At 36.3% G+C, this 27,900-nt stretch overlaps 1 protein-coding gene across 2 annotated transcripts in view; it reads right to left on the bottom strand.

The window, feature by feature from the left end:
* The window catches only part of LOC130144757 (protocadherin-9-like), a 469,661-nt gene that overhangs the window by 396,387 nt on the left and 45,374 nt on the right, over window positions 1-27,900 (bottom strand). The window contains exon 1 of one of the 2 annotated variants that reach the window (XM_056328866.1): window positions 41-102. The exons of the other annotated variant lie outside the window; for it this stretch is intronic. Within the exon in view, the coding sequence (XP_056184841.1) occupies window positions 41-88 (48 nt within the window). The 5' untranslated portion in view covers window positions 89-102. Of the gene's footprint in view, window positions 1-40; window positions 103-27,900 lie in introns of those variants that run through there. 2 annotated transcript variants of the gene reach the window in all.

Here is a 27,900-nt window from a genome sequence, read left to right on the forward strand (position 1 = left end):
AATGTGTATTTTATTGACTTCAGTGGATCTGATATCTTACCACCCATGGTTTTTCAGGCACCCAAATCTCCCACAAGTACTTCAGCATATCTCCAAAATTCAGTGCCTAAAAAGCAATAATATTTAAATAAAAAAGATGTGTCATTCTTACTACAGATCTTCAGATAACCCGCCTCCCCAGTGGCCCAATATTGGTAATATAGAAAGTAAAATGTTAGCAAATTTCTACTCAAAATAGATAAAGGACTTTTTATGAGGGTTCAACAAACTCCAGAGGCTGTAGCCTAGTACGTGTGTGCTGGTACCTGGTAACTGGTACCAAACGTGTGTGCTAACATTTAAAATGCTACATCAAATGTCAGTGTGGTTTCTGAAGGCTGATTGTGTAACATTTTGCTGCAGCCAGGCAACAGATTTTAAGATGGGATTTTATTCTGTTTAGTGAACTACCAAGTGAAATCGCTGTCTCATAATAAGACACTTTTTTTAAGTTTAATGCACTATTAAGCTTTTTATTAAGATATTATTAATCAACCCTGAGACTCTAAAAAGCAAAACCAGCAGATCTTTAAAACTGCAATTAAAGCTGTGTTTAATGTGGGAGCATTAATGGATGTTCATGCTCTGTTACTAACTGCTGAATATAAATAGCACAATGCACTTCAGGTTCCCTCCTGTGTGTAATACTCAGACACCCCAATATACCATGTCTCCAAGGACACAAGTCACAAGGACCCTGTGTGTATGTGACTACAAGAGAACTGTGGAGGGAAACTTCAGTAAGTTACTAAGACTGCAGAATCTTCAAAACTGCCTATTCCTTGAGAAACTGGTTATCCAACCTGACAGCAGCACAGTACCATAATAACTCAGAACAATATAAGCCAGACCGACATATGCATTTGAAGGACAGTCAGAAACTCAGGTATCAACCCAGCACCAGGCATTTGTACTGTTCTATTGTATTTGAGAAAATAAGGCTTCTCAGCGAGAGAACATTACATCAAGGGTAATGCCTCTGGAAAGTGGGACAATTTCAAATCCGTTCTCTGTAGAGAGTAATATGCCCAAATTGCAACAAGCACTCTGTGCACCATATTCAGAAAGGACATTAGTATCCTATACAGAACAGTTTATCTGCTCATTTACCACCGCGTAGTCAGCAAAATCATCAGAAAACTTTACATTAAATTGTAGTTTTTACTTGCAATGGAAAACACATGTCTCTTGCAAAGCACTCCCAACAGGTACCTCAGATACCTCACACAAGTTTGTTCTTAGAGAATTGTACCACAGTTCTGAAAGCTTTTTCAAGAAATCCCCTTGAAAGCAGAAAGTCATCTTAACTCTTTTATCTCACAAAAATATTCTCCTCTGATATCTGAAGTTTTTCCAACTAACTTCAGGAAGTCCCTTCTTTGTCATCTAAAATTTCATTTGAAAAAAACCAAAACGCTTTACATAAGCAGAAATATTATTTGGTCTTACACTCTGAGTGAAAAGGCACTTACACAATCCATGGAGATTAACAGTATAGCTTAACAGAAAGGTAAATGCCACTGAAAATGACTCATTTTAAAATCTGCCTGTATCTCCTCTGATATTTTACATATGATTGTTTTCCTCATTTACATGAGTACAAATGAAGAGCAATTCAGCCAAAGGCAACAGAATTAAAGTAGTAAAAAAGCAAAGGAGTCTCTAAGGATCAAGTTCTCTTTTGAGAATCTATATTGAACAATTTTATCCATTTTGATAAAGTGATGAGTTTTTGAAGGCAGACTGCGTATTACCAAATACCTTCTTACTTGGCAGAAAGTCACCTTTATAGAAATAAGTCACATTTGCAGAAATAATTATTGTTTCCTGAAAATAATTGGAAAGGAATCACAAAAGTAATTTCAATAACCACAAATAGTGAATATTTCCCCCATCCCCTTTGCTAGTTCAAAGAATAGGGAGACCATCAAAATAAAACAGGAATGAGCAGGAACAAAATCTTATTCATGTAACAATCGCAGATTGGAAAGACAGACGCATGGCATCACTAAAATTCTACATAGCTACTTCATAAGAAGGCAGACTACTGCTATGTCAGAAGTGAAATAAATCTTTCTCACTTTCCCTTGCTGTTTGGAATACTTAAGATCATTATGTATTGCCAGGCCAGCAAAGAGAACCAGGCAAGCAACAGCTTTGCAACAGCTTCTCTGGCTCCACATCCTTTTACAGCTTCCCTGTGCCCACCAGCACACGATAGAAAGCTGTAAAAAAAGTGGCTCCTGCTCTCAGTCTTACCAGTGGCAATTCCATCTGCAATTAAACTCGGACCACAATCTTCACCGAAATAAATTACAGCTAGAGGCTGAGGGAAAAAAGGTTTTGATGGGGGGGGGGGGGGGGGGGGGGGGGAGGAGAGGGTGGGGAAAGTACCTGTAAGGGACAACTAACATGAAATGTATTTTTAAGTATTACAAAGAATGGTTTGAAGTTCTAAGAGGAGATGAGTCCCTTGTCACTGAGGTCAGTGTAGAAAGTACTCCCATCAGTTGATGACAAAAATATACAATTCCTGAAATGGGTCATGACTGCCAAACATTCAAAATTCAGAGTTGGATTCAAGAGGTCTTAAGTACATATAGATTCTTCCCCAAAAGGTGTTCAAAAGTCAACATAAATAAGGTACTATAAAACATGCAAGATTTCTTTCTGCAAAACTTAGTACCGTTTTATCATTTTCTTTCCAATAGTTCCACTATTTCATGAGCTGACATCAGCAAAATCCTTCAAACAAAATGCACACTGGCTTTTTATTTCATTTATCATCCAACATCTACAAACAAAAATGTTGTGGGAATATCTTGAGCAAAACAGTTTGGACGGAGGAGGGAAACGACAAAGTCAGCACCATAGATGAGATTGGAACCCAAGAGCAAGGAAGCTAACACAGAAAAAACTTGCCAATTGCTTTTTTCCCAATAAAATGAACAGATAGAACCACAGACCTCTAAGAGTAATGAAAACAACCTACTGTGTCATCATTTTATGCAAGAAAGGGAGAAAGAAATTAGCCTAAAACTCCTACAATAATATGGATTTTTTCAGCTGACAAAAGCAATACTATATAAAATCTTTTCTGTGCTTTATTTCTAATTACCTTCTATCCTTTAATGAACAAGAAAGCACTTGATCTTGAAAGTCCTTGTGCAGTCAAAACTCCCACTAAAATTAATGGGACCTTTTTTTCCCAGCCTAAGAGCTCTGAGATCAGTCCTCAAACTTAGCTCTTTCTAAGCTTCTTCCATTAATCAAACTTCTTACTTTTCTCCTCTCCTTTTCTGCTAGGATCATATATTAAAAAATACAGACACCAGAAACTATAACCTTGCCTGAGGAAGAAAGCCTGCTGTACTTTGCTGTCCTCAAAAGTTTAGCTCAATTCCACAAGTGAAACACTGATTATGAAGAACCTTGGTTACCTGGACACCACAAACTTAATTTTGGCGTCTTCAAACAGTTTATACAGATGTTGTTGCACAGTGCCTGTGGAAGTTAAGCTGCCTGAATTACACCACTGAAATGCGTGTACACAAACTTCCTAATCAGGCAAACCTCTCAAACTAATAGACCAAAACATACGGGACTCTAAACATCTCTCACTCCCAGTAAACAAGGAGTTAAGGGACTGAAGTTCAATGCACATTTCTTCCACCTAGCCTCAGACAACTTGCAACATATGTCTGACATTTCAGTGCCTAAAAGGAATAAATTAATCCTTATTTGTATGCCTCAATAAATCGTTTCAGTTTGCAGACTGCTGGTCACTCATTTCAGGAAAATGACAAATCCTACACAGTTTAAAAAAAAAACAACAACAACAACAACAAAAAATCCACCACACACACACAAAAACCAGCACAACAAAACCTAGCAAGAAATTTCTGTATTCAAAATAAATTACCGTCTTTTTGGCTGTAATACAGTAACATCATTACCCCACCATAATTCTCAATTTTCTCCCACTGAAATAGTATAGGAGGCTTTTACACAGAAATAAAAATAAAATACACTGTAACCTGTCAAATCAGGTAGTACTAACAACAGTGTTCTAAGAAAAACTACGAGACTTGTTTATGGCCTGTTTTATGGCCTTGTTACAGACCTTCGCAAGGGTAATTTCCTTTGTTCATTTTTACACTTCAACAGTACAGTAGTGTGTGTATATATGAGAGAACTGACAGGACGGTACAGCATTTAGTTGCTCATTTAGCCAGTGAGATGCTGTACCGCACCAACATGCAGTCTAGGAATTATACCATTCTGCATTGATTCTTACATAGGACTATACCTTCCCATGAAGATGCTGTACTATCTGTGAAGATTCTGTAACACTGCCTTCATTTATGGAGAAATCAAACATAATGAACTACTGATCTTTTAATTACAGTAAAGAAATAAAAGATCCAGGAGATGAAGGAAAGAAGGAGGACTAAGGATGACAGACTGATTTAAACTTTTACACATTAATACACACACACACACAATACCTCCACAGTAAACATTCAGTTGAATAAGCAGCACCAAAGACTTTCTTGCCAACTAAATGGCTCTCTTTTTTGCCAGCTGGCATGTTTTAAATTGACTTCAGCATTCTTTCGCCTATAGCTTGCCTTTATTTTAAAATGCTGTTAATTTACAGGACTTCAAAACACACAGAAAAATGTTTAATAAATAATACCTACTGGTGATGGCTGCTCATCACGGAAGAGGAAAAAAACACCAGAAAATCAGCAGCATCATTCCCAGAGATAAGCAATTTTGCTTGCTTTCAAAAACAAAACCAATAAAAACCCTCTTTCAAAAACAGTCACTTTCAAAAGGATGAAGTAAAACCCTAAAAGGCAAATTGTAATTTATTAAAAAGAATGAAAATAAGAATATAATGTCAATGTTAAAACTGAAAGGTTCACAAGACATGCAATTATTTTCCTGTGTGAGTAGTTAAGTATGTTTTTGTAAAGACAAATAAACTTTTTGTTGATTAAAGAAACCAAGTACATTTTTCACTCCTTTGAAAAAAAAAAAAAAAAAAAAAGAACACAACAAACCCACCACGACCTAGTCTAGAATCACCTATACTGGTGTTAGCAGTGAATACAGAACACAGAAAATCTAGCAAGAGGAATGCCTTGGAGATCATGGAGAAACTCTACCCCATCAGAAAAAAGCAAAAAGAGACTTCATGAATCAATTTTGATTCTCAAAGCACATGCACTCCCCCATGCAATCTTTGTACTTGCACCACAATACTCTACCCTATGAAAATTTTACTGTTAAGAGTCTTTTAGTCATGGTTGCCTCACAGACTTCAGATTCCCTGCCTTTGTCCCAGACTCCTTTGTTAAGGAAGTCGCTGGTACTTGACTAGTAGCTGTTAAAATGAGATGTAAAGAGGAACTAATACTGCAAAGACAGTGCAAACATAACAGCAAGTTCACCTTTCATATTCTACAGTGAATCCATTGCTCTATTTATTGTCTATGCAATGTCTAATTAACGCTCGTCTCCTGAAGTGAGACCCTTTGACAGATAAAAAACTTTATCACATGTAAGGTACTGAATATATAATTTCATCAGAAGACTTTGCTTATTTTGAGCACATATAGATGCAATCCATACATAAGGACAATATAATACAATTATTAACTAAAAATCTCTTGGTATTTCTATTACAGTGTAATTCTTTAGGGCTAAAATGGATCTCAATTTACTGTTAATTATGACAGTTTATAACTGGTTTCAGCCATAAAAGATTATATTATTATGCTGAAAATCTCAAATTATTGTGGTTTTTTGCTTCTTCAGCATTGCCTAGAATTGTGATCTGTGAAGTCTTCCATCCTCATCCCAAGGGCAAAAGAAAGACATAGTCATATAAGACAAAGAATAATGAGTAGTTCTTGAGAAACAGATGACCAATATTTGGCCTTGCGCGGATTAATCCTACACGAAATAAATCGATAGTTTCAATTTAGTTCAAAGTAAATGTGATCTATGTATGAAAAAAACACAAATAGACTACTTACTGGTAACTCTAAGGTCAAAAAGATCAAAGATACAAACCACTACCTGCCCAACAGCGACTGACTCTGTGCACTGCTGTTCATTACACTGCATCTGTTCTGTGGATGGACTGTGACAAAAGTGGATGATATATGCCTATATGTCACCTCTCATGACTGTGAAACTCCCTTTAAGTGAAACTACAGAAGGCTCAATTATATGAAAGCACAGCAACATCCAGGGGGCAAACTGTTTCAGCAGCTGCAGCATTAAGTTAGCAAACTATATGCAATAGGAAAAATTAAAGAGCATAGTTTTGTACTCTCCAGATATTTCTAAATGCTAAAACTATCCTAAAAAAAATAAAAAAAAAAGAAATAAAAGAAAGATATAAATTAAACAGAATGCCTCTTTAAAAGCAATAAAATACCTTATTTTCTCTTTCTCTCAGAAGCAGCATATTGTGTGGCAAATGACAACTCTTTACACCTCGGAAAAAGATTCTGCTCTGGTGTGAAGACTCTTAGTTATGCAAAGCTACATTTTACTGAAATCCCAAAGGCATATGTGGCTCAGCTTTGAAATTTGCACTATGATTCAACGTACTAACTTGTTTACCATTTTAGTGCTTTGACTCCATTCCTGTGAATTCCATAACCTCAAATCTATGCTCAGAATAAACATATACACTGAGACTGTCTGGTGATGATTTGCACAGGTAGCATGGCAGTTCTCTATTATGAAGCAAACAAATTATGAAGGGAGCAGCAGCCTTATGGTTGAGGAGAAGGAGTACAGTTAATTATTGCTGCCGTTCAAAGAAAACAAGTGTAAACTTCTGACAGTAGTCAGAAGAAAATCATAAGGAGTTTATTGTGATCAGATTATTTTTCTCACTATAAAGAATAGTAATAAAGTAATCCTAATGAAGACCATGAGGATATCAAAGAAACTAAGCGATGTTTGAAAGAAACTTCAGAAGTTACTCACTACAATGCCTATGATATGATTGACTGAGCCCACTGTTAGTAACTTTCCCCTTCACAAACTGAAAAAATATTTTGTCAAGATTTACATAAAGAACCTACATTGTTATAGACATACCTACTCAATTATTCATACACCTTGTTTCTAGTAAGTCTAATCTTATTTTTCTCTTCTGTTTGAATGCCATAAATTTTATCCCAGTTCTTACACTGATGTTAATACTAGAAGGAGGAAGGGGTTGTCTTGAAGTTTAACCCATTACATACTTAGTAACATAATTAACACAACTGCCTGCTTAATCAGTCAAAGGCTGATTCATACCCTAAGGTATCTTAATTTATCTGTATTGATCCCACTGTAATCCGTTACCATCTCCATGCTAAGAAAGAAAAAAAGACACCTTGCCTATCGTACCTCTACATAAACTTGCTTAACTTTTTAAATAAACAATATGGTCTTCAATCTCTTTACATTTTTTCTGATTATTCAAAAACTACGCTTAAAGTGAAAAAAAAAGTCAATTAAAAATGCTTTCTTTGCAGTGATTTGGATATCAAACATATTCCACTCGTGGAAGAAAAAGAAAGTATTTTTCAACAAGATAATGGCAAATTGAAGTCAGAAGTCTAAAATCTTGGCTTCTCATACCATCCCACACTAATTCTGACATTGCCAGCGGTTGATTGTATCAGTGAGTATTACACTGTAATGTAATTAGTAATGGTAATATTACCACAAATAGTATAAACAGCCCTGCTCTACTGCCTTTAAATTATTTCTGTAAGCATGTTAATAACATACCATCAAGCATCAATACAAATCCTTGACAGCTTCCTGAAGAAAGATTATGCATGTCTAAGCAATTTTCTCATACACGGGTTTTCTTTAGAAAACATGTTGTCACTATTCCATTAGCTCAGAACAGAGTGTATGCATAAAAGAATCTCTTCTAAAGAAGGCTGACTGCTAGCCAGGAAAGCATATGTTCAATAGCTTGTATTTACTGCTGGTTGGGATAGGGTTTTAGGTACCACAGCATCAAAAGAATTTTTTCTTTAAAAGATGTCTAGCAGTGCAGTGAATGCATTTCACTTTCAAAGGGGGAACCCTTTGAACGGCACAAAACCTCATTTTGATGGTATTTCAACAGAGACTGTTGGAATCAAAACAGAATAGATTAACAGATATGTAGGGCAAGACATCTTAGGTCTGATCTGAAGCCTCTGAAGTCCAAACAGATTTGAATGGTGTCCTAAACTAGTAGCTTTCCTGAAACAGTTAAAAAAGAACAACCACCACCCCACCTCACCACCCCAAAAAAACACCACAAAAAACCCAACACAACCCAAAACCACCAAACCCAAAATTAATTTCACGTATTTTTGCTGCCTATCTTACCATAATTTGAGGGTGCCAAACTCCTTACAGTCAAATGCTACTTTATTGGCAAAGGCAGAAACACAGTATGGAACTCAGTTTTCCAACTTGTGTTATGCTGGTCTGCCCTCTGGAAGTGCCACTCCCTTTACTACAGATGGAGCCCTGCACAGGAGTTTGAACTTCAATGTCTATCATTTTGCTGTCAAAAAGTTCACCATGAGGAATCCTATAATCATTGTTCAAAGATATTTTCTATACCATCGGAGAGTTGGCTGATTTAGTTTACTTTCCATTTTGTACAGAACTGTTAGCTTCATAAGACATTCAGAATGCCAACAGGTATCTTTAACACTGATATGATGCATATGACGTTAGAGAAAAGGCTTTTGTCAGGTTAATTTATACAGAGATCGAAAAGAGATTTTCCTCTAACCTTATTTTTTTAGAAACAGTGGAAACATTTTAAACTCTGTGTTCTTCAAAAATTTTAATCTCTATAGTCAGTATCATTCGTAGAATATTTCAGTCCAAATTTTTACAGTTTGGTTACTGCAAGCAAAGATATAATGGCAGCGTGGAGTTTTTTTCTGGGGTTCTTTTGAGGGGGAGTAGTTGTAATGGTTTCTGGGATTTTCTTTGAAAGCACACAAGGTCTTAAGTCTGGCTGTTAGTGATGGAAATTTACATTCACAGGTATACCCACACAGTTTCTCTGATCAAAATTTCATGTTGTGACTGTATGAAATATTTTCTATGGTTCTACTTATCAATACCTTCACAATCATTTTACTGAAACAAAACTCATCATTTTAACTTAAATTTTACCTCTTGCTTGGGAAACCAAGAAATTTGAAAAGACAGGTGAATCATCATAAAAAAAAATCCTTCTCTTGACCCTCAAATAAAGCTATCTTGGCCTTACACAGATGGATCAATCATCTATTTCCACTTCTGGGGCTGAGTTGAATTTTTCCTGCTGCTTACCCTGTTTTGATTTCATTTAACATTTTTACATCTTAAGTGGCTGACATTAAAAAATCAGTAATACTATGCTAAAATTAAAAAAAAAAAAAAACCAAACCAAAAAAACCAAACAAACAAACACCACCACATTTTTAATCCTTGAATTCAGGGTCATGATGAAGTCATCCCTCCTGTAGTGAGGTAAACCACTTAGAGAAGAGGAAAAGTTCCTTCAAGATCCCCACCATGTAAGGATTGCTTAGACAGTGAAACTTGGGAATCTGTTACATCTCTCATTTCCATGGCAGCTGGCAGAAAAATACAGAGAAAGAAGGTATGGCTCTTTCCTTCCTTCCCTTTGCTGAAGACCATCATATAGAACTAGGATTGATCAGGATAATACTGTTCTGTGGATCAGTTTCAGTTTAAGCAGCCAAGATGAGCCTCTACTGACAAAATATAAAAAAATAATTCACGCGATTAGTATATTATATTAGCAACTTTAAAGGATATCCATTGTGAAGGTTTTATATTACATGGACATTTAGTGCCCTATTGCAAATCCAATATTCCCTGATGTGACAGAGAACCCTCTGATGTAATAGAACAGCTGATAACACAGCAACATATTTGAAGCTTTTATTAATTCTTAAATCCAACATACTTTTTTCTTTATTTTTACAAAAGTCAATATTCTCTTAAGAAAGTACTAGCACACTGATGAATTTTACCATGATAATTACTTTTGTCAGATTTTGCAAGAGTAGACTGCAGTTAGTGCTATGATAAAGCTCCTATGTTTAATTACACAGAATTTTCAAAACTCTGAATTTAAGAAAATAAAGCAATTTTTAAAAATCCTCAACTTAAAACACAAATGATCAGTTTAGTGCCAAAAGAAAATAATTCTATGAAGTCTGAAAGAAACTGTGAAAACATTTTAGAAGTTAAAGACAGGAAAGGGAAATGTATGTGTTAAGTTTTTTAATTGCATAAATTTTGCCTAGCATGTTTTAATAAAAAGAATTTCCTGCAGTGGTATTGCATGAAGTTCTTCAAATTAATTATATGGATCATTCAACTAATTGTTTTTACTGCCAAACAAATTCTCGTCACCAAATGTATCATAAATCCTTTTTTGCCACATAGCTTTTATTTGAAGTGTTATATAAACCAGGTCACCCTATGTTCTCTCCTTTTTATATACATGTATTTGTTACTTATTTGCATTTGGATAAGCAGAAGGAAGAAATCAAATTCCTGGCCTCCACTTGATTTGAGATTGGAAGAAAACATCAACAGTTGAAAGCAAAAGGCTTTAAAATTTGAACTAAAGATTCACATTTAGCTGCCTGAGACTTTAAAATCTTCTGTGAAGATTAGGTACTAAAGAGGAAGACCTTCTTAGTTTTAAAATTTTCTAGTGTGGTTTTCAAGCCAACATCACTTATTTACTACTTCAGCATTAAATTACATAATTTATAGTAAATACTATGATCCTAATTACAACAGACAGTGAGACTTTTTCAGAATTGCAGAAATTAAAACTGTCTAGCTTCCAGGTCCAAGCATGTACAACATAACTGGGTGCCATGTTGAAGACACCACCACCTCATCACATTTCTGCCTCACAGACAGTAACCCCAACTAAAAGGGAAAACAAAAACAACACAGAAAAACAAACAAAAAACAAACTAACCAACAACCAAAAAAACCCGCATACCAACCCACCCAATCAAAACCCAACCAGCTATAAGTATTGAATGTGCCACGTGACAGGTGGTGAGTTGTTGGATCAGATGACCTCCAGAGGTACAGACATACAGGTTCAGTTCAAGGACCTGCCTGGCTCAGTATCCTGTCTCCAACCATCTTGACAGCTTTTGTGAAATGACTCCAGTATAAACTCAAGAACACAAAGCTATCTGGATCTACAATGGATTTATTCATTCACAGGTCTAAAATAAATGGGTAATTTCTTGTGTGCATACATTATGCAGGATTCATCATTTTTCTGGAGAAAAAAAGAACAGGCAGTTCTTTATTTCAGAAAACAGACATCAAACCAAAATTTACAACAAACAATTCATGCTGGCTCTAGGAAAACTAAGAGATAAGCAAGCATCTCTCAAGCCTTCTCCAGCTTCTGATTATTCGAAAATCAGTCTGATAGCTACTTAGAAGCCCAAAACTTTTCTCAGTATTTCATACCTATTCAGGATCATTTCTTCAATAACTGATAAAAGTGACCATATGAGTAGAAAGAAATCAGCTGAAGGTGACCTTGCCTATATGGGCAGCTGTGAGGCTTTACAGTGGTTTTATTTATGCATCTATTTCTAATTCTATCTTTAATAATAGCTACTATTTAGAGACTCAAACTGAAATATTTTGGACTCTTCAGTATTAATCTTTAAGCATCTAGAAACAGAAAAAAACCCAAACAAACCACAAGTTTAAGAAGCTTAGTTGATACAATTAATAGCAATGCATTAATTTAGTATTCTGTCCATACAGTAATATCCTAACTATTACAGAGTTCGTCAGAAAGATGCTACAGAATGTCTTTAGCTCCAAAGACTAAATTTCCCAGTGTCTTCCATGACAATCAGGCTCCTCTGAAAACAAACTTACCACCAGAAGGCTTCAAAAGTAGTAGAAAGAATTTCCATTCTTCCTTGTTTTGACTTACCCAGAAAAATTGAGCTTCAGCACATTCCAAACTAATAGGAAAATCTTAAGTGTTCTCTTGCAAATTCCTACATAGAAATGAATCAAGAACTGCATCAGTATACACTAATAAATATGAAGAAAAAGAACCCTGACTACCTAATTCACTTGTTCTAATAGAAATCTTCAACTACCACTAAAATTGAAAACACAAGTAACACAGCAGGCTACAAGGGCAGACACCAAAAGAATTATACAGTTGCCGTTTGCTGAACTCCAGAGTTTAGCAAACATTCACAAACCCCAGCCAAAGCTTTTTTGAGGATTTCTTTTTTTTTTTTTTTTTTTTTCATTCTGCAAACTTCCATTGAGGTTTATGTGATCTCAGACTGCACTGCCACCAGAAAGACAGCCCTTACTTTCTTAACTTTTGCTGGGCACATCCTTTGCTAGGTCAGTACTTAAACCACGTAGCTCACCAGTTATGTCAGTTCCTTGAACTGACTGAAAACTAGACCTGCCTCCCCAAATTATTATTTTTCCCAGCACAGCTGAACAATCACTGGTGCTGACACAAGAGAGGTGGCAGGAACAGACAGCTGGAGGCAGGGAAAAGAGCACAACTTGCCTTTTTGGCAGTAGTGTGGTCAAAACTGATGCTGAGAGATCAAAGAGAAAGCCAAAATATTATATGACAGGAGCTGTAACTCATTCTGTATTCTTCTCCTGAACTGGAAGAGCATGAGATGAACATGAATTCCCATTAGAACTAGCTTTATTATACAGGCAGCTAACACCAGTACTTTTTCACTATCTGGAACAATGATCTGATGATTTATGGTATTGGAAGCCAGGCTATAATTTCACAAGGGGCACACAAACAGCAGGATCTTGACTTTTTAAACTTAGGAAAACAAGTTTCTTTAAAAGAAGAAGTAACCACAGAACCACAGCATTTGGTCAAGAGCACATGCCAAAGTAGTCACTTTGCTGCTCCCTTGGGAGCTATTAGAGAAAAAGGTTTATCAGACATCTACTGCAGTAAAGCCCATAAGAGATACCTATATTGCATTTAAAGAAGGAAAGAGTCAAAACAAAGTGCACACAGTAAACTACAACTGCTTGCTTTTTAAGTCTACCAGATGACTTCTAATTTCACATACATGGGAGAAAAATCACAAAATATAAATCTAAAATCTGTCTCTATGAATAAAAAGGGTAAGCCATTCAACATTAATCCTGATTCAAACAAAGCATGGCAAAGAACCTTCAGGAATAAAAGACAGTGATATTTCCTATCAGTGGTCCACACTTGACAATTATTGGAAGTGTACTTCTAGAACATTTACTTAACTGAAACACTGAAGATTTAAACTGTTTACCTTGAATATTTATTGAACTGTATCAGTAACAACTTCTTCAAGGAACTGCCTGGACTTGGAGATATACTGTAGTTTTTCTTTCCAGAAAGAGCAATTTACAAAAAAAACAATCTTATGACTGAACTTTCAGGGCAAGTACATTTCTGTAAGTCTCACAAAATTTCAGATTGCACCTGAAAACAGCAGTCAGAACTTCTGATTTACACCCTTTCTTTTAAATCTTCTTTTCTTTTTTAATTGAATACTCAGATTGTACAATATTAGGGATTAGTTAGGTGAAGATCTAAAATTTGATATTTTTCCAGATGTATTTCAATCTCATTCTTAGTCATTCTCCCTAATTCAGTGTCAGTTTATAATCTTACTGATGTCTTCACCAATCATGACAAACACTGAATATACTCTAGAAATGTTAATGTATACTCCAATAATAAATATATCTGAAAAACAACCCCTTTAAAGAATGGGTTTGCATTTCCAGAAATCCACACAGATCTTCTTCCCTCTCAACTAAAATAAGCTTTTGGCTTTTCCAGAAGTGGCTGTCATAATAACATGTCAAAGGTAGGTCCTCAGAACATTAGAAGTTGGATTACACATTAGAAGAGGGGAGCCAGAATATCTGCAGCAGCCACTAACATTAAATTCATTACCTACAAAACCCATACAACAGCAGTTATGCTTTAACATTGTGTAAACTATGTGTATGTTGCCATTCTAGAAGTAACTTTCCAACCACTGGAAAAGGCAGTATGGATGTAAATAGAATCCTTATTTTATTTTTAAATCCGGTATCTTAGGACATTTCACAGTGTCAAGGTCCTGAAGTATCCACGTCTTACTGTGGTTTGTTTTACTGTGTGAGATCCGAGCGAAATTAAACTCAACCGTTTGATGAGCTGCACCAATCTAATCTTAGAGCTTCTGCTGTATAAATGCCCAATTCCCTTGCTCTGATCCCTTCTCTTACTGAAACTGATCCAGTAATCTCTGTTGTACACTGAAACTAGCCTCAAAGGAGGAAGTATTTTCTATGGCAGCTCTAGGGAGACTTGACACCACTGTTAGACATTACTAAGCCCTCAGATATTCAATCTCTTCCAAGTTAGTGAATTTAAAAAGAGTTCCTTGTAGCACAAGGTTCACTGTTTGATATTTTGCACTTGAATATGTGCCAACTCACCTTTCAGCACCATTGGTTACTAAAGTAAAGAAAAATCTGTTCGGTATTTGTTCATTTTTCTGAAATGGGAAGCTTATTTCTCAGAGTCTAACAACCTTTCCACATTGATACGGCAGGAAGGTCTAGCATTCCTTTCAATTAAAATGCTGAGGTATTCAAACTGCGTGAGAAATTTGATAATGTAGACAGCACATGTAAAGCCCGTGACTTGCAAATGACGGAGAACTTGCAATCCATCATCTAAAACAAAACCCATAAGAACTGTCCTAGCATGAAAGATATCTTTCCCAGAACTATTACCATTGGCATCCTGCACCATTTCACACTGCTACACTGAGAAAATATGAAAGTATTCCCAAACTGTTCAGAGAATACAAATGCATTTGGTCTTTGATTAATTGCATTAAAACCACGAATGTGAAACCTTCACACAGAGAAATGGGTGAATAGGACACTTTTCCCCTCTTTTATTTTTGTCTTGTTATAAAAATGTCACAGTTTTCACTTTTAGGAAAGATGCCAGCAATACTGAAATACACTGAAAATGTTGGCCAGAATGAAAGTTTTGCTCTAACCCTCAAGGTTCCTGTAAAGGATATTGAGGGTGAGGTGTGGGTTGAAGAACAGAAGAAATGACAAGATTTTCAGGGTGATTTTTTGTTGATGACAATATGCACTAAATTTTTCAATTTTGCTTCTAACCTTTCCCATGCCCCCAGTGTATCAATTCCCTTCTTGTCCCACTGAAATTAACCTAGTTTCCAGTTTTCAGTTTCTTTTCATATTATGTTCTGTCTCTTCAGACATTTTGGAAAACTGCTTACACCAGACACATGAGATCTTACTGCCTTGCCTTGCAAATCAATCAGTTATATTTTGCTAGCAATAAGAACAGGAACTCAGAGTAACACCTAATCCAAAATCAGCACCCTGAGGGTTATCTGGCACCCTGAGGGTGACCTGTGTGCACTGGGTTACTGAACTCTAACACTTGAATAAGAGGCTTTAAGAAGATAGTAACATCAGTGATCATTTAATTACATTTGTATGGAAGGCATTCATCTGGTTTCTGGCCATACCTATATTGTGGGTCATTTGCAACCATGGTCTGTTTATATTGTCAGTTAAAGAGAAGTAAGCACCTACCATAGATGAGATAGTAAAAGTCCTGATGGTAAAAGGTTTTGGGGTTTTTTTTTCCCTCTAACTATAAATGCAGATGTTTGTACTTCAACAGAAACATGAGACAAAAAAAAAAAAAAAAAAAAGAAAAGAAAAAAGTGTTTGAGAGTGTTTGCAAAATTCCTCATTGCAAACCATAACAAACTCTGCAAAGCCATGGAAAAAAGACAACTAAACAGAAAATATCAATTGTGGTAATCAAATTTTACATATGATAATGCAATGCTTGGTAATCTGAACTTTGGGCAACATCATTGAAAGGGCTCAAAGTTCAGATATGAAAGTGTCTTAAATGAGATTTTTCGGAGAAATTTTCAGAAGTAATGTGTATTTTTAAATGTACTGACATATGTTTGCCTATCTGTGAGGCAAACGATGTGATTTGTAGCATATGTCCTACCAAATTATTAATTGTAATGGGGTAGGGGAAAGAGTACACTGTAGACTACTTCAGACTAACCAACTCTGCCTGTCATTTGACTGACTTAGAAAATAACAAGAAAAGGAGAGTATAAAAATTGAGTTTATCAAGGTAACAGTTCTATTGTGAAAAAGAATTGCTTCTATCAATTTACCTCAATACAAGAAAAAAACCCAGTTGTATCAAATTCAAAAGAAGGAGAAGTTGTGACACAATTAACAGGCAAGAAATGATGTATTATTCACACCAAATGAAAAACTTACAAAAGCTTATAGACAATATTGACAAGCTGCATGTATTCAAATTCAAAAGACCTGACAGGATTCTCCCGAGTGCTGTAAGGGCTGGCTGATGTGACTGTAGTCCACTGCCTATAACTTGCATGGAAATTAGATGAAGTCCCTGATGGCTGTAAAAATGCAATCATTACATTCATTCCTAAAAAGGAAAGAAAAATGACCCAGAGAATAATTATATGAGCCTCAGCTAGGTTCCTGACTATAGAAATACCATGGGAAATGTCTCCCAGGAATGCTTTGTCAAGCACACGAGGATGATAAAGTAATCAGGAATGTACAACATGGATTTACCAACAGTAAGTCAAGATTGACCAACCTGATACCTCCGATAAAATGTCTGGCTGCAAAGAGCAATGGATGTAACCTATCTTGACTTTAGTGAGCCTGTGGGTATTACATCCCACACTTTCTTCATATGAAAGCTGAAGAGGCATGGGCTAGAAATAAGGATTGTTAGGTGGGATGAAAGTTGGTTGCATTGCCATGAAACCAAAGGTTGGACATCTGTCTAACAGCTGGTAACAAATAGACTATCCCAGTGGTTGATATGTGGTCCCATACTGTTCAATAACTTAATTTACAGACTGGACTATGACACAGACCACACCCTCACGAAGTCTGAAGATATCAGTAATGATGGGTGAGTACTTGACACAAAAAATGGGAGAGACTCAATCCAGGAGAACCTAGATAAACTTGAGGACTGGAACAACAGAAAATTTATGAGACTCAATTAAAAAAAAAAATGTAAAAAATAATCCCATGCAGACTGGAAAGTGGTTGGCTGAATAAGAGGCCTGTTAAAAGGGTCTGAAGTTCATGTCTGATGTCAGATGGAATGTGCATCTCATGACAAACGAGGTAAGCTATATACATTAAGAGCACTGTAGCTAAGAGTTACTACCCCCCTTCACACAGATTGTTGAGATTGCACAAGCAGGGATGTTGAAAAAAATCAGGAGACTGCAGCAGGTAATGTCAACACTCATTTATTATTATTACTATACGACTATTATTAAATGTATATATTCATATTATCACTACACTTTTTAAAAAAGTGATAATTCAGAAAGGGTAAAAATAAGTAAGTGATCTTCAGTCACTGCTGTATGAAGATAGATGGTAACCATATTTTAAGTTATGTTCTGAGGCCAAGAAAAATGCTTGTTGTGTCTGTACAGCATCTTTCAACACCTAACAACACTACCAGTATTTTGCACTACTATTTTAGAAACTTCGGGACATGAATCCGTAAGTATAGATACATGGTAACTGAAAATGCTACATAACCATACTGAAATGAGGCTTGTAATTCAAATACCATATCTGCACCCCCACGGGATTTCTGGGGTAGGGAGATACTAAAAACAAAGTGCAGAAAAGGAGCAGAATTATCAATATATCAATAAAGGCTGACAACAACTGGTTTAAGACTTATGACACAAAAATTATTTTTTTAATCAAGAAATTAGTTTTACATAGATACAGACAGGAAGAGAGGCCAGCACTTTCCAGATTTTCAGAAAAAATATGGATGGCTGACAGCCTGAAAGATGATGATTTGTTTTGCCACCATCCGTTACACTTTGTTTCCGTAACTTCATATTTCTTTTCTAAAACTCAAAGTGCTTTCATTGGGAGTGAGCAAGAACAGCGTTTTTAGAGTGGCAAAATAGTTTCATTTATCTATTGCTGTATCGTTCCATGAAATAAAACTTCCTTATATCTAATCAAATTACATTGATGAGAGCAGCAATGAGCAGGACAAATTAGCAATGATACTTGCCAGGTAGCTTAAATATTTAAAAACAGCATATGGAAAATTATATCACTACAAAGCAATATAAACCAGGGAATCTTGAATGGTCCTGAAAAATCTAATTCTAGCTGTTTAATTAACAATGTATACTTATTAGAATGGTAACATCAGTAATGCAGAACAAAAAGATTGCTAAAAAACCAGAAGGAAGTGTAAGATAATAATGAGAAATTAACTGAATTGCAGATACATTTAGATGCCTTGGTTTGAAGCCCACTCAGTGCAAATAAAAACAAACATGTCCTGAGACAAAAGGCACAGCAGAGGCATGTGGAAATTGAAAAGATGCTTTGGATTGCACAACATCAGGAGGTGTACAATCCGTGATGGGCATGAGATGATTTCTCAGGGTGTTTTGGCATAGCAGAACAGAATTCTTCCACTGTGCTCACTTGAAGAACTGAGAATGGGACAACTAGCACAGCTTCCTATAAAAAGCTTTTGCTCTCTGAAAGTCACTCGGAAGAGCATCACTTATGACAGCGATAGACTTCGAATATTTGTAGGAATTGTGAAACTACTGAACTGCCACATAATGCTGTCATGCAACAGATTTAATTTGCCTTTGTGAAAATTACAGAAATAACAGAAAGGAGAAATGAATGCTAGGCCAGTATATTAAACAAAAAGAAAGAAATAAGGACATGAGAGTTTAAGAAGAGGTTGAAACAATAATGAAGACCATGCTAGCCTAAGACAAACTCAGCATTTCCACATCTTAGAATGTGAAACTATTTTCTCATGTAGTTTGGGTTTTCTAAATATTCTTGAACCAAATAATTGTTTTTAGTTTCTTATGATTTTTCTCATTTTAAAAAAAAATTGTACTTTTTAATTTGTTGTTTTCTATATTTCTAATAGCAGCTTTATATATATCAAAAGTTCAACACAAGATGATGAACACACAAATCTTCGTCTGTATCTTAATTGAAAAGAACTCCAGTAACATAAAAGGACATAGGGAACAAAGATCATATCTGGCTCTAAAACAAGACTAGCAAATGAATTATTAGATAGGATTACATGATTTTTTGTTTTGCTCTTGCCACTCTCTAAATATAGTCATCCTCTACTTGCCTGAAACTTTCACCTACTTTCTCGTAAAGTTTTCTTGTCTTGGGTTCTACTGAAAGGACTTTTTCCTTGTTGATGCATGAAAGAGTAGGAAAAAGACACAGCTCAAGTATTTAATACGCTATAGGTGAAAGGAAAAAGCAAAATATTTCTGTGAAAAAAACAGTCTTTTAAATTTTGTTGCCTCTTCTTTTGAGGTCGTTTCACCATGAAGCTGAAATCTGTTAGTGAGCTAGGACACTGAGAGGTAGTATTTCGGAGCAACCTGACAGTTACTGCTCTTGAGTTTATTGATTGAATAGCTAGCAGGAAGGGGGGGGGGGGGGGGGGGGGGGGCGGGGGGGAAGCTCTGAATTTGCAATACACTTGGGAGGGAGTTAGAAGTCAGTGAGATTGCCATATGCAGAAGTATTCACACACGTGTAACTGACAATTTAACTGCATATCTAAGGAAAGAAACACAGTTAGTGTTTGCTTATAGTCCTGAAATTAAAAGGCTAGAATGAATTGCAGGATGTCATCCTCTTGTTTCCTGCTTCAGGACACGACAAACATTGTCAATGTTTTTCTAAACTGATATTTATCGACTCTGCCCTTAATAAACCTCCAGTGACGACAAGTCTTCTGTCTCTCCAGGTAATTTATTTTCACATGATAATGCTTTAATACTATTATAGGAAGAAAGTTTTAACCTGAGTTTTCAATGCTGCAATTTAAGCTAGTTCTTGTTGTATCCACCATGGACGTAACACAGAAAACAGATTGTTCCTTCCCTATTTACAGTAGCCTTTTACATGGTAAACTTCGTGCATGGAGACAAATGTGATACAGCCACACAGGGCCTGATCCCATGTCTGATAAACTCAGCGCATAGGCACTGCTCTGATCATTTATGTGCCAGATGTCCCACAGAGCCATGGTTGTATTTTTCCCAGCAGGAGAAGGAGAAAAACTTTTACTGTTGTTTTTACTTGTATGACACACTCAGATGCCACAGTGATGAAAAACATATTAGAAGTTAGACAGGTTCTCTACTTCTTTCAAAAGTAACTTGCTACTTCCAAGAACTGCCATGGCAGCTGCTATTTCCTAAAGTCTTCCCAAAAGCAACCTGTAGAAGAGTAACCTACACCAGGTTTTACAATATGCACAGTATGAGCTGTACCAATAAAATCTAGTCAAAAAAGCTATAGTGTATAACAAAAACCAAAGCAAAATTAATAATAAAAATGTCATTTAAAGAAAAAGATTAACACTCTAGGTAACTACTGACACATAAATGCTTTCTGGTAATTTTTCCTTTAACAATGTATCTTCTTCACAATTAAGCAATGATTACAGTGCAGGTACCTTCAGAAAAACCTGTTCTACCCATATTTCCAGGCTTAATGTAACAGTTTTTTCTCAAACTACAGGGTATTTTTTCAAACAAAATCCAAGTATGTCTACTAATTTTCCAGTTATCACTGCCTATCAGTCCTTACGCCCTCACAGGTGGGCAAACAGGTTTTATTTGTTTTAATAAATAAATAAAACCTTTAAAACAGATTTTACTATAAACAGTAAGAATAGGAGCCAGAAATATCAAATAGAGGACGAGGAATAATTTTCTTGTAAAGGACAAGAAGGAGAAAAGAAGCTGTACACACTTGCTACAAACCTCTTTCTCTCTTGAAGCATTCTCCCTGCTTACTCCCTGTACAGCTACATAACCAATGAGTTGCTTCTGTAATTACCATCACTGTCCCTGTCTTGCCCCCTAGACTCTTGCACAGTGTTTCAAAATGAGCTTACAGAGCAGCAATGTATCAAGTTTTCAGGTTTTCCTCTGTCATATCAGGATATTGGACTTGCTGGCTTTAGCAGTCAAGAGTGAGCATGGTCTTGTTCCCCAGCAGACCACTCAGTTAGCATTAGGTATCAGGCAAAATTTAAAGAACATAATTGTTTAACTCCACACTTCCAATAATGAACCATACTATAGCACTATGTAAGAACAGAATTCATTATTAATACAATTAGATTTTCCCTCAGCTACTCTGGAGTCTTCACTTCTGAAATTAATTAGCCTCTAACCAGCCCCAGGGTTGTTATGCCTTCAGAGTTCTCAAAATATGCACCTTCCTTTCTCTTATCATTAAAGATGCTAATACAGTTACCCAGAGCACTGCTCAAAAAGACCAGCAATTTTCCAGACTAAACCAAAATTACCATCTGCTCCCTCTGTTTCAGTTCTGTGTTCCCCTTTTGCCTGTCATTGATTACTGGGCTATCACCTGGTAACGCAAAGGATTAACTTCTCTCCTGCTCCTGATCCTCAGGGATATTCAATTAAAAACATTATTGCAGACTCCAGTATACTTCTGGGTTTGGCCATTTAACCATTACAACCTTCTAAAACGGCTGAAATTTTATTGACTATATTATTAGAAATATAAAATCTACAGCCTTTTCTGATTCACACCTTTTACTTATCGGTATTCTACAAAGACCAAATGTCTGGGAATGAGGTCTTCAACTGAAAAACATTCCCCTGGGATATGCTATTAGTTTTAAGAGGAAATCTTCTGAAAACTGTCACAAAATAAGGTTCATCTATTGTTACCTTTGCTCTTGCTGTAACTTTGTTTTCCCATTTTCAGTCAGTACAGAAGATAGCCTGAATGGTTATTACTGGAGTAGCTAAATTCTAGATGTAGTTTTAGTTACTGATTTTCTTTAAAACTTGTTTTCAGAACAGTCAAGTAAAAGTAGTACTTGCAGAGCGGAAGAAAACAGGGGGTAGGGGGAGTGGGGTGTGAAGAAAAAAAAAAAGGGGGGGGGGGGGAATGTTATCCAGCCATGTAGATGCTGTTGATAAAATTTATAGCTAAAAATTTAATATGTTTAGGGCCATGATGAAACACTTATCATCAGCTTGCATTGCCTGTAGTTCTGGCTGATTCCAGCCCTCTCAGCGTATCCTGGTAATGAAATGAAATGGCACGGGTCCAGTGCCTGCAAAATAAAATTCATTTCATTACTGTTCAAGAGGCTTTCTTTTTCTTTTCTTTCTTAAATGCTGGGCTCAGGAATATACAGATCATAAACCTTTATGGGATTCTTTTTTTTATATATATATATATTATTTTTTTTTTAAACACTATGTTTTTTATCTGTTATTTAAAGGATAACCAATATCTCAAATGTAAATTTACTGGCAATGACTCCGGTACATCCTTCCCTTAAACCCAGATTTGGTCTCATGACTTATGAGCACCTACTTTAAGAAATTCTATTCAGAATCAATGTCACCATTCACTGAGTAATATATTGGCTGCTTCTTCCTCGGTTCCTCCTTATTTACTCATTTACCCTTACCCAGCCATGGTGATTCTACCTTAATAATCATTTAAAGGTTACAAAACACCAACGAGGATCCATTGTCACTTGATATTTTCTCGGGGGGGGGGAAGAAAAACCCAAAATCTGATTTCTGAAACCACAAAACAAGAATGTTTGCTTGCTTTGGTTTTATTTTGTCACATATAGCAGGTTTTCCACAGTAACAAATTTATGGAGAAGCGTAACTGACCCACAAAATTTGACTATACCAAAAATATCACATTCTAACAAACATTGCATCACTATGATTCATAATCTTCCTATGAACTAAATCTTGCTACAGGAAAGTTTATCTATGTAAACTGATGTGCATACAGTTTTGTTCAACAGCACTAAGAACAGGATTAGTCTGTTAAGCTCCAGTTTTACTGTGCCTTCCCCTCAAAACTTCTATTTTATTCCCCCACAAACAAAATTGTGTTTACTTTCACATTAGAAGCATACTTAACGCTTCCCAGAGTTACTGTTATTTTTAAAGCCAAATTCAGACCTTGTATTCACCCTAAAAAACTGTGTGCTTCCATTAAATGGACTACATAGGTGTCTCAGAATTTGCCCTCTACTATTTCATGCCTTCAACAGTAAACTGAATGAGCCAAATGTACCTGTATTTCTGCCATATAAAGACAAATTTTATAAAGAGATATGTATTCTGTTCTCAAATGTGCTAAATTTTCTTTTTCAGGATAAACCAAAACAGAAGTCAGTCTGAAAGCTTTTGGCATTGATAACAAAGAACCTATTATTTAATTTGTATTAAATCCAGGCAGGAGCTGCAGAAACTCTCCACTGACTTGTATTTCTCTTTTATGAGAAAACTGACTTTTAAAAGTAGAAGATGAAAATACTTGCATTAATAATCTTCTTCCAAAGGATGGATAGGTACAGTGATTAAAGTGTTATCTTAGGGCTTTAATGACCTGGGTTCAAGTCTCTGTTCTATTTTCCTTATCTCTTTGAGACACAAAGCTACATGACTTGTGTTCCCAAACTAATAAAAATACCCAGATGCTCCAGATGCTTATGTTTCCTTGTCCTTGAAGACACTTTTAAAAGTTGTTTTTTTTTTTTTAAGTTAACTACTTTTGGTAGACAGAGACTTGATCCAACTAAAATAAATGAATTCCAAGCGGACATTTCAACATGATATCCAATGTAAAAAACCCAGCTTCCTTGGAAAAGCAAAAGCTCTTGAAAAATATTTAATGGCTTTTTGGTATTGTCAGGTAAAATATCTTCAATCTGAAACATCTACAGGATAGAGAGCTAGAGAGTCTTGCTTTCTAGACTTCTGAAGTTACTTACATTAATAGAGCACAGCATCTAGTAAACACAATTCATATTTAATGGCTTACAGCCTGAACTGTTTTCTACTTTTTTCTTTTTCTTTTTAACCTCAGATTAATCTGTAATTCCACCTGTCTGCCATTTGCAATTGCCAGACCCACGCTGAAGGCCCTCATTAGAGCAAATGAGGGGATGAGTGGGCAGCAAAGTTACACAGTACCAATTTGCCTTTACCGGAATGAAAAGTGCAGCTAAATCCTTTTGAGGGAAAAGAGCCTAATACTTTCAAAACAGAATCACACTCAGCAAGGTGCTAAAGAAATTAATTGTTCTAAAGGACTGGGTTACTGACCTTGTCAAAAGCCCCAGGAACAAAATTTTCTGAACTTTTTCCTGGTATGTATTTGCTGCCCTCTGGTAGCACATCCCTTGTTGGTAAATGTAACACAAGTCTTGAAACAGTTGAGACTGCTTTCTCCTGTCATTTGCTAGAGCCTTCAGTGATGGTCACTCACTCCTCCTTAATCTGGATTATATTTCTCTAAATTATTTCCACTCTCTACAAGGTAATGCTTTTTTTTTTTTTTTTGCCTTTTTTTTTTTTTCTGATTTGCAACTCTGGATCTCTAAAACATCAGACGTATACTGGATTATGTCTGCTACAAGGGAGATCTGGGCATTTTACCAGTAAATCTGACCAGCTTCAATATCATCAGAAGGACAATGACACTACTGCCTGCTTCCCCAAACACATGGCACCTCCTTTCATTTAGCCTTCGGTTTTCTAGCACTGCTACTGAGCTTAATGGACCCAAATACCTTTTCCTGCATTGGAAAGTGCAGTCTGTCATTAGAAAAAAAGTCTCCAAATTAGTTTATAATAGACCTCTTTTTCCCAGAACAAAAAAGTTGGAATGCAAATAGTTTTCTAAACTCAAGTAATGATTAAAATTCAGTTTTACGGCCTGTATGGATTTGAATGTAATAACAATTAAGGAGAGCAACCATTACTGACCTCTGATGTATGTTTGACAATCCCTATTTCAGCAAGAAGGTCGCTAATATTTTTCTGAGCTGCAAAGAAGAGGAATCTAAGTATAGAACCAGGAGTATCAGCGGTTTGGCTGGCTGAAATACTTAATAGTGATTGCTGTTACTGGGAGCCTAACATGGGACAAATACAGATAGTCATGTTGATAAGGGTCATAGGAACCACAGAAAAATGGAATGGGCAGAAACCAGTAAAGAAAATGCCAATCTGCATTCTGAAGGAGACACAAAGAATTAATAATGTGGCAAAAGGTATCTTTCTCCTAACAGATGTCACTTTCTGCTAAGATTAGAGACACATTGGTAGGTGCAAGAAAATGCACACCTTCTCCCATAGTGCACTAGATACACAAGGATGGCTGATGCCAAAAGAAGTAAAAATATATAAGGTACGTAAAAATAGTTTTTAAACATCTACTGAAAGTGTATCTACAGCCAGAATGTAAGTTGCTGCATTTATTAATGTATCAAATATTTATGATTAATAATAAACTTCTCACAACTGAGTTAATGTGCTGCAGATTTCAGAATGAATCAAGTCAATCCAGGTTAAGTGATTCACTCTGCTGATTATTTTCCCTCAACATGAATTTGATGAGATATGTTGCCTCTAGAATCTATTATCAATAAATGCTACAACCTCCAGCCACAGCTGAGAGCTTAGAGCCATAAAGTACTGCAGACTTGCACAAAAAAGTACTGTAAACAGTGCAGTGAGGTTTACTGAAGAAGTCTTAATTACCATGACAGTAAACTCATCTAACCACAGCCAGTACAGAAAAAGGTAGTTACAGAACTTATTGAGCCTTGTTCAACCCAGATATATATCTTCCCTCACTCTTCATTTTTATTTTTCCTCATCATCCAGAAGAACATATTTTTTTGGTTTATCACAAACCTTCTGTCTGTTCCGTCCTTTAAGTCATTTGTCACAATCCTCAAGGTCACAGGGGAGTCTCAGTGGGAAAGCATGTGTGTTGATTGATTGGTACTGTGATGCCTGTGTCTACCAGGGCTACTAAATGAGCTTCTCTCCCCTCTCCCCGTACTTCTCTTGCCTCCAAGCAATGCTGTGATTGAAGGGAGGGAGGGGGTGGAAGGAAGAGGGGAGGACACCTTACAGGGAAAGAAAAAAAAATTGCCTGTGAGTCCAGTTAGGAAGGTTTATAAAGCAGTATTATCCCTGGTGACCAAACTGTCTTGTATTCCTAATCCCTGACCACTTGCTGGGCAACAAAAAGGTCATATTTTCCCTAGAAAAAATATGATACAGTAAGTTTGAGAGAAGTGATAGAACAAAAGAGAGAGAGGCACAGTGCACAGGAGTAAGTAAAGAGAATGAAAGTGTAAGAGCATGAATAAGAAAAGGAGTAAGTGTAAGAGAAAGAGTGCATGCAAGAGAGACGGCACTAGAGACTGCGAGAGGAAGCAAGGGAGCAAGACAGTGAGTGTGCAAGAATGAGCAAGCAAGACACTGAGTGACAGCACATGCAAGAGAGCATGTGAAAGAGGCAGAGCGCACTTGAGAAAGTGAGAGAGAGAGCACATGCATGTGAGAAAGACAGAGTGCCACACTGGCTGCGAGAGGTGTGACAGGAATAGTACAAAGGAACAGGGGAAACAGGGAGCCAGGAAGAGTGAGAGCAAGACAAAAATAAACGAGGAGAAACCAAACATGGAAACCCTCTTCATGAAAAAAAAGACAGAAACTTCCCTCTGTGGCTTATTACTACTTGCATTATCTAGGGAAAAAAAAAGTATTTTAATGCTTCTGGTAACTACATTCCTAATATATATCTATTAACTGCATTGAAAACACATACTTATGATATTGAAACAGACACTGACTACATCTGATATATTAGATGAAAAGGTGTGCTTCTCTGAACAGCTCTTCCTGTTCACTTCTTAGCAACTCATAAACACATAGACATGCCATCAGACAGATTGTATCAGCAGCATCTAGAGGCACCATTTTAATTTCAAAGAGAATAAATCTGAAAGACTGTGACTGCAGTAGGCATCAATGGCGCGTGGATTATCATAATGCCTCCCATAAAAAGAACCCAGATTAAAACAGAACTTGCTACCATAAAAATGCTAAATAAAAAAATCTGATTTCTTACTATGTATTTGTTCTTCATAAGTATGTATAGTAGTCAGAATCTACAGGGGTGTTCTTCCACGGCCCTTCAGTCACATCAGCAGTAAAGAAACAACAGATATTGGTGGTGGAAACAGAATGAAACTCACTCTCCTTCTTCCTTCACTTCACTGATTTGCTACTTACACAGTGTAATGAAGTTAAAAATTCCCACCCTCCTCTTTCTGCCACCCAGCTCATACTGTTATGCAGCAAGACTATTAAGCACATTAACTCTTAAAGGTCCTTCTAAGTTATCTCTTCATGACTGACAGGTTCTGTCCAGCTTCTGGGCACAACTCTGCCTAACCCTTAAGGCTAGCTTGCTTGGGGAATTTTGTTGTTGGTGGTTTTGGCTTTTTTAAGTTAGTTAATATTCTCAGCTTCTAAAGTTGTCCAATATCAAAAACGTTGGCAGTTCACAAGGTCCATGAAGGTATACCTCATAAGTACCTACTAATATTGTTTTGGCTTCTGCATAACCTAAATAAAAGTGAAAGATATTATCTTCTGTACAAGAATCACCCATTAAGAACAGTAAGTGCAGTTTTTCTGTTGTTAATACGGCATAATGTGTAAATGTTAAGCTGTGGCCATCCATGCACAAGCCACA

Source organism: Falco biarmicus, chromosome 2 (assembly GCF_023638135.1).
Source record: "Falco biarmicus isolate bFalBia1 chromosome 2, bFalBia1.pri, whole genome shotgun sequence".
Classification (NCBI taxonomy): Eukaryota; Metazoa; Chordata; class Aves; order Falconiformes; family Falconidae; genus Falco; species Falco biarmicus.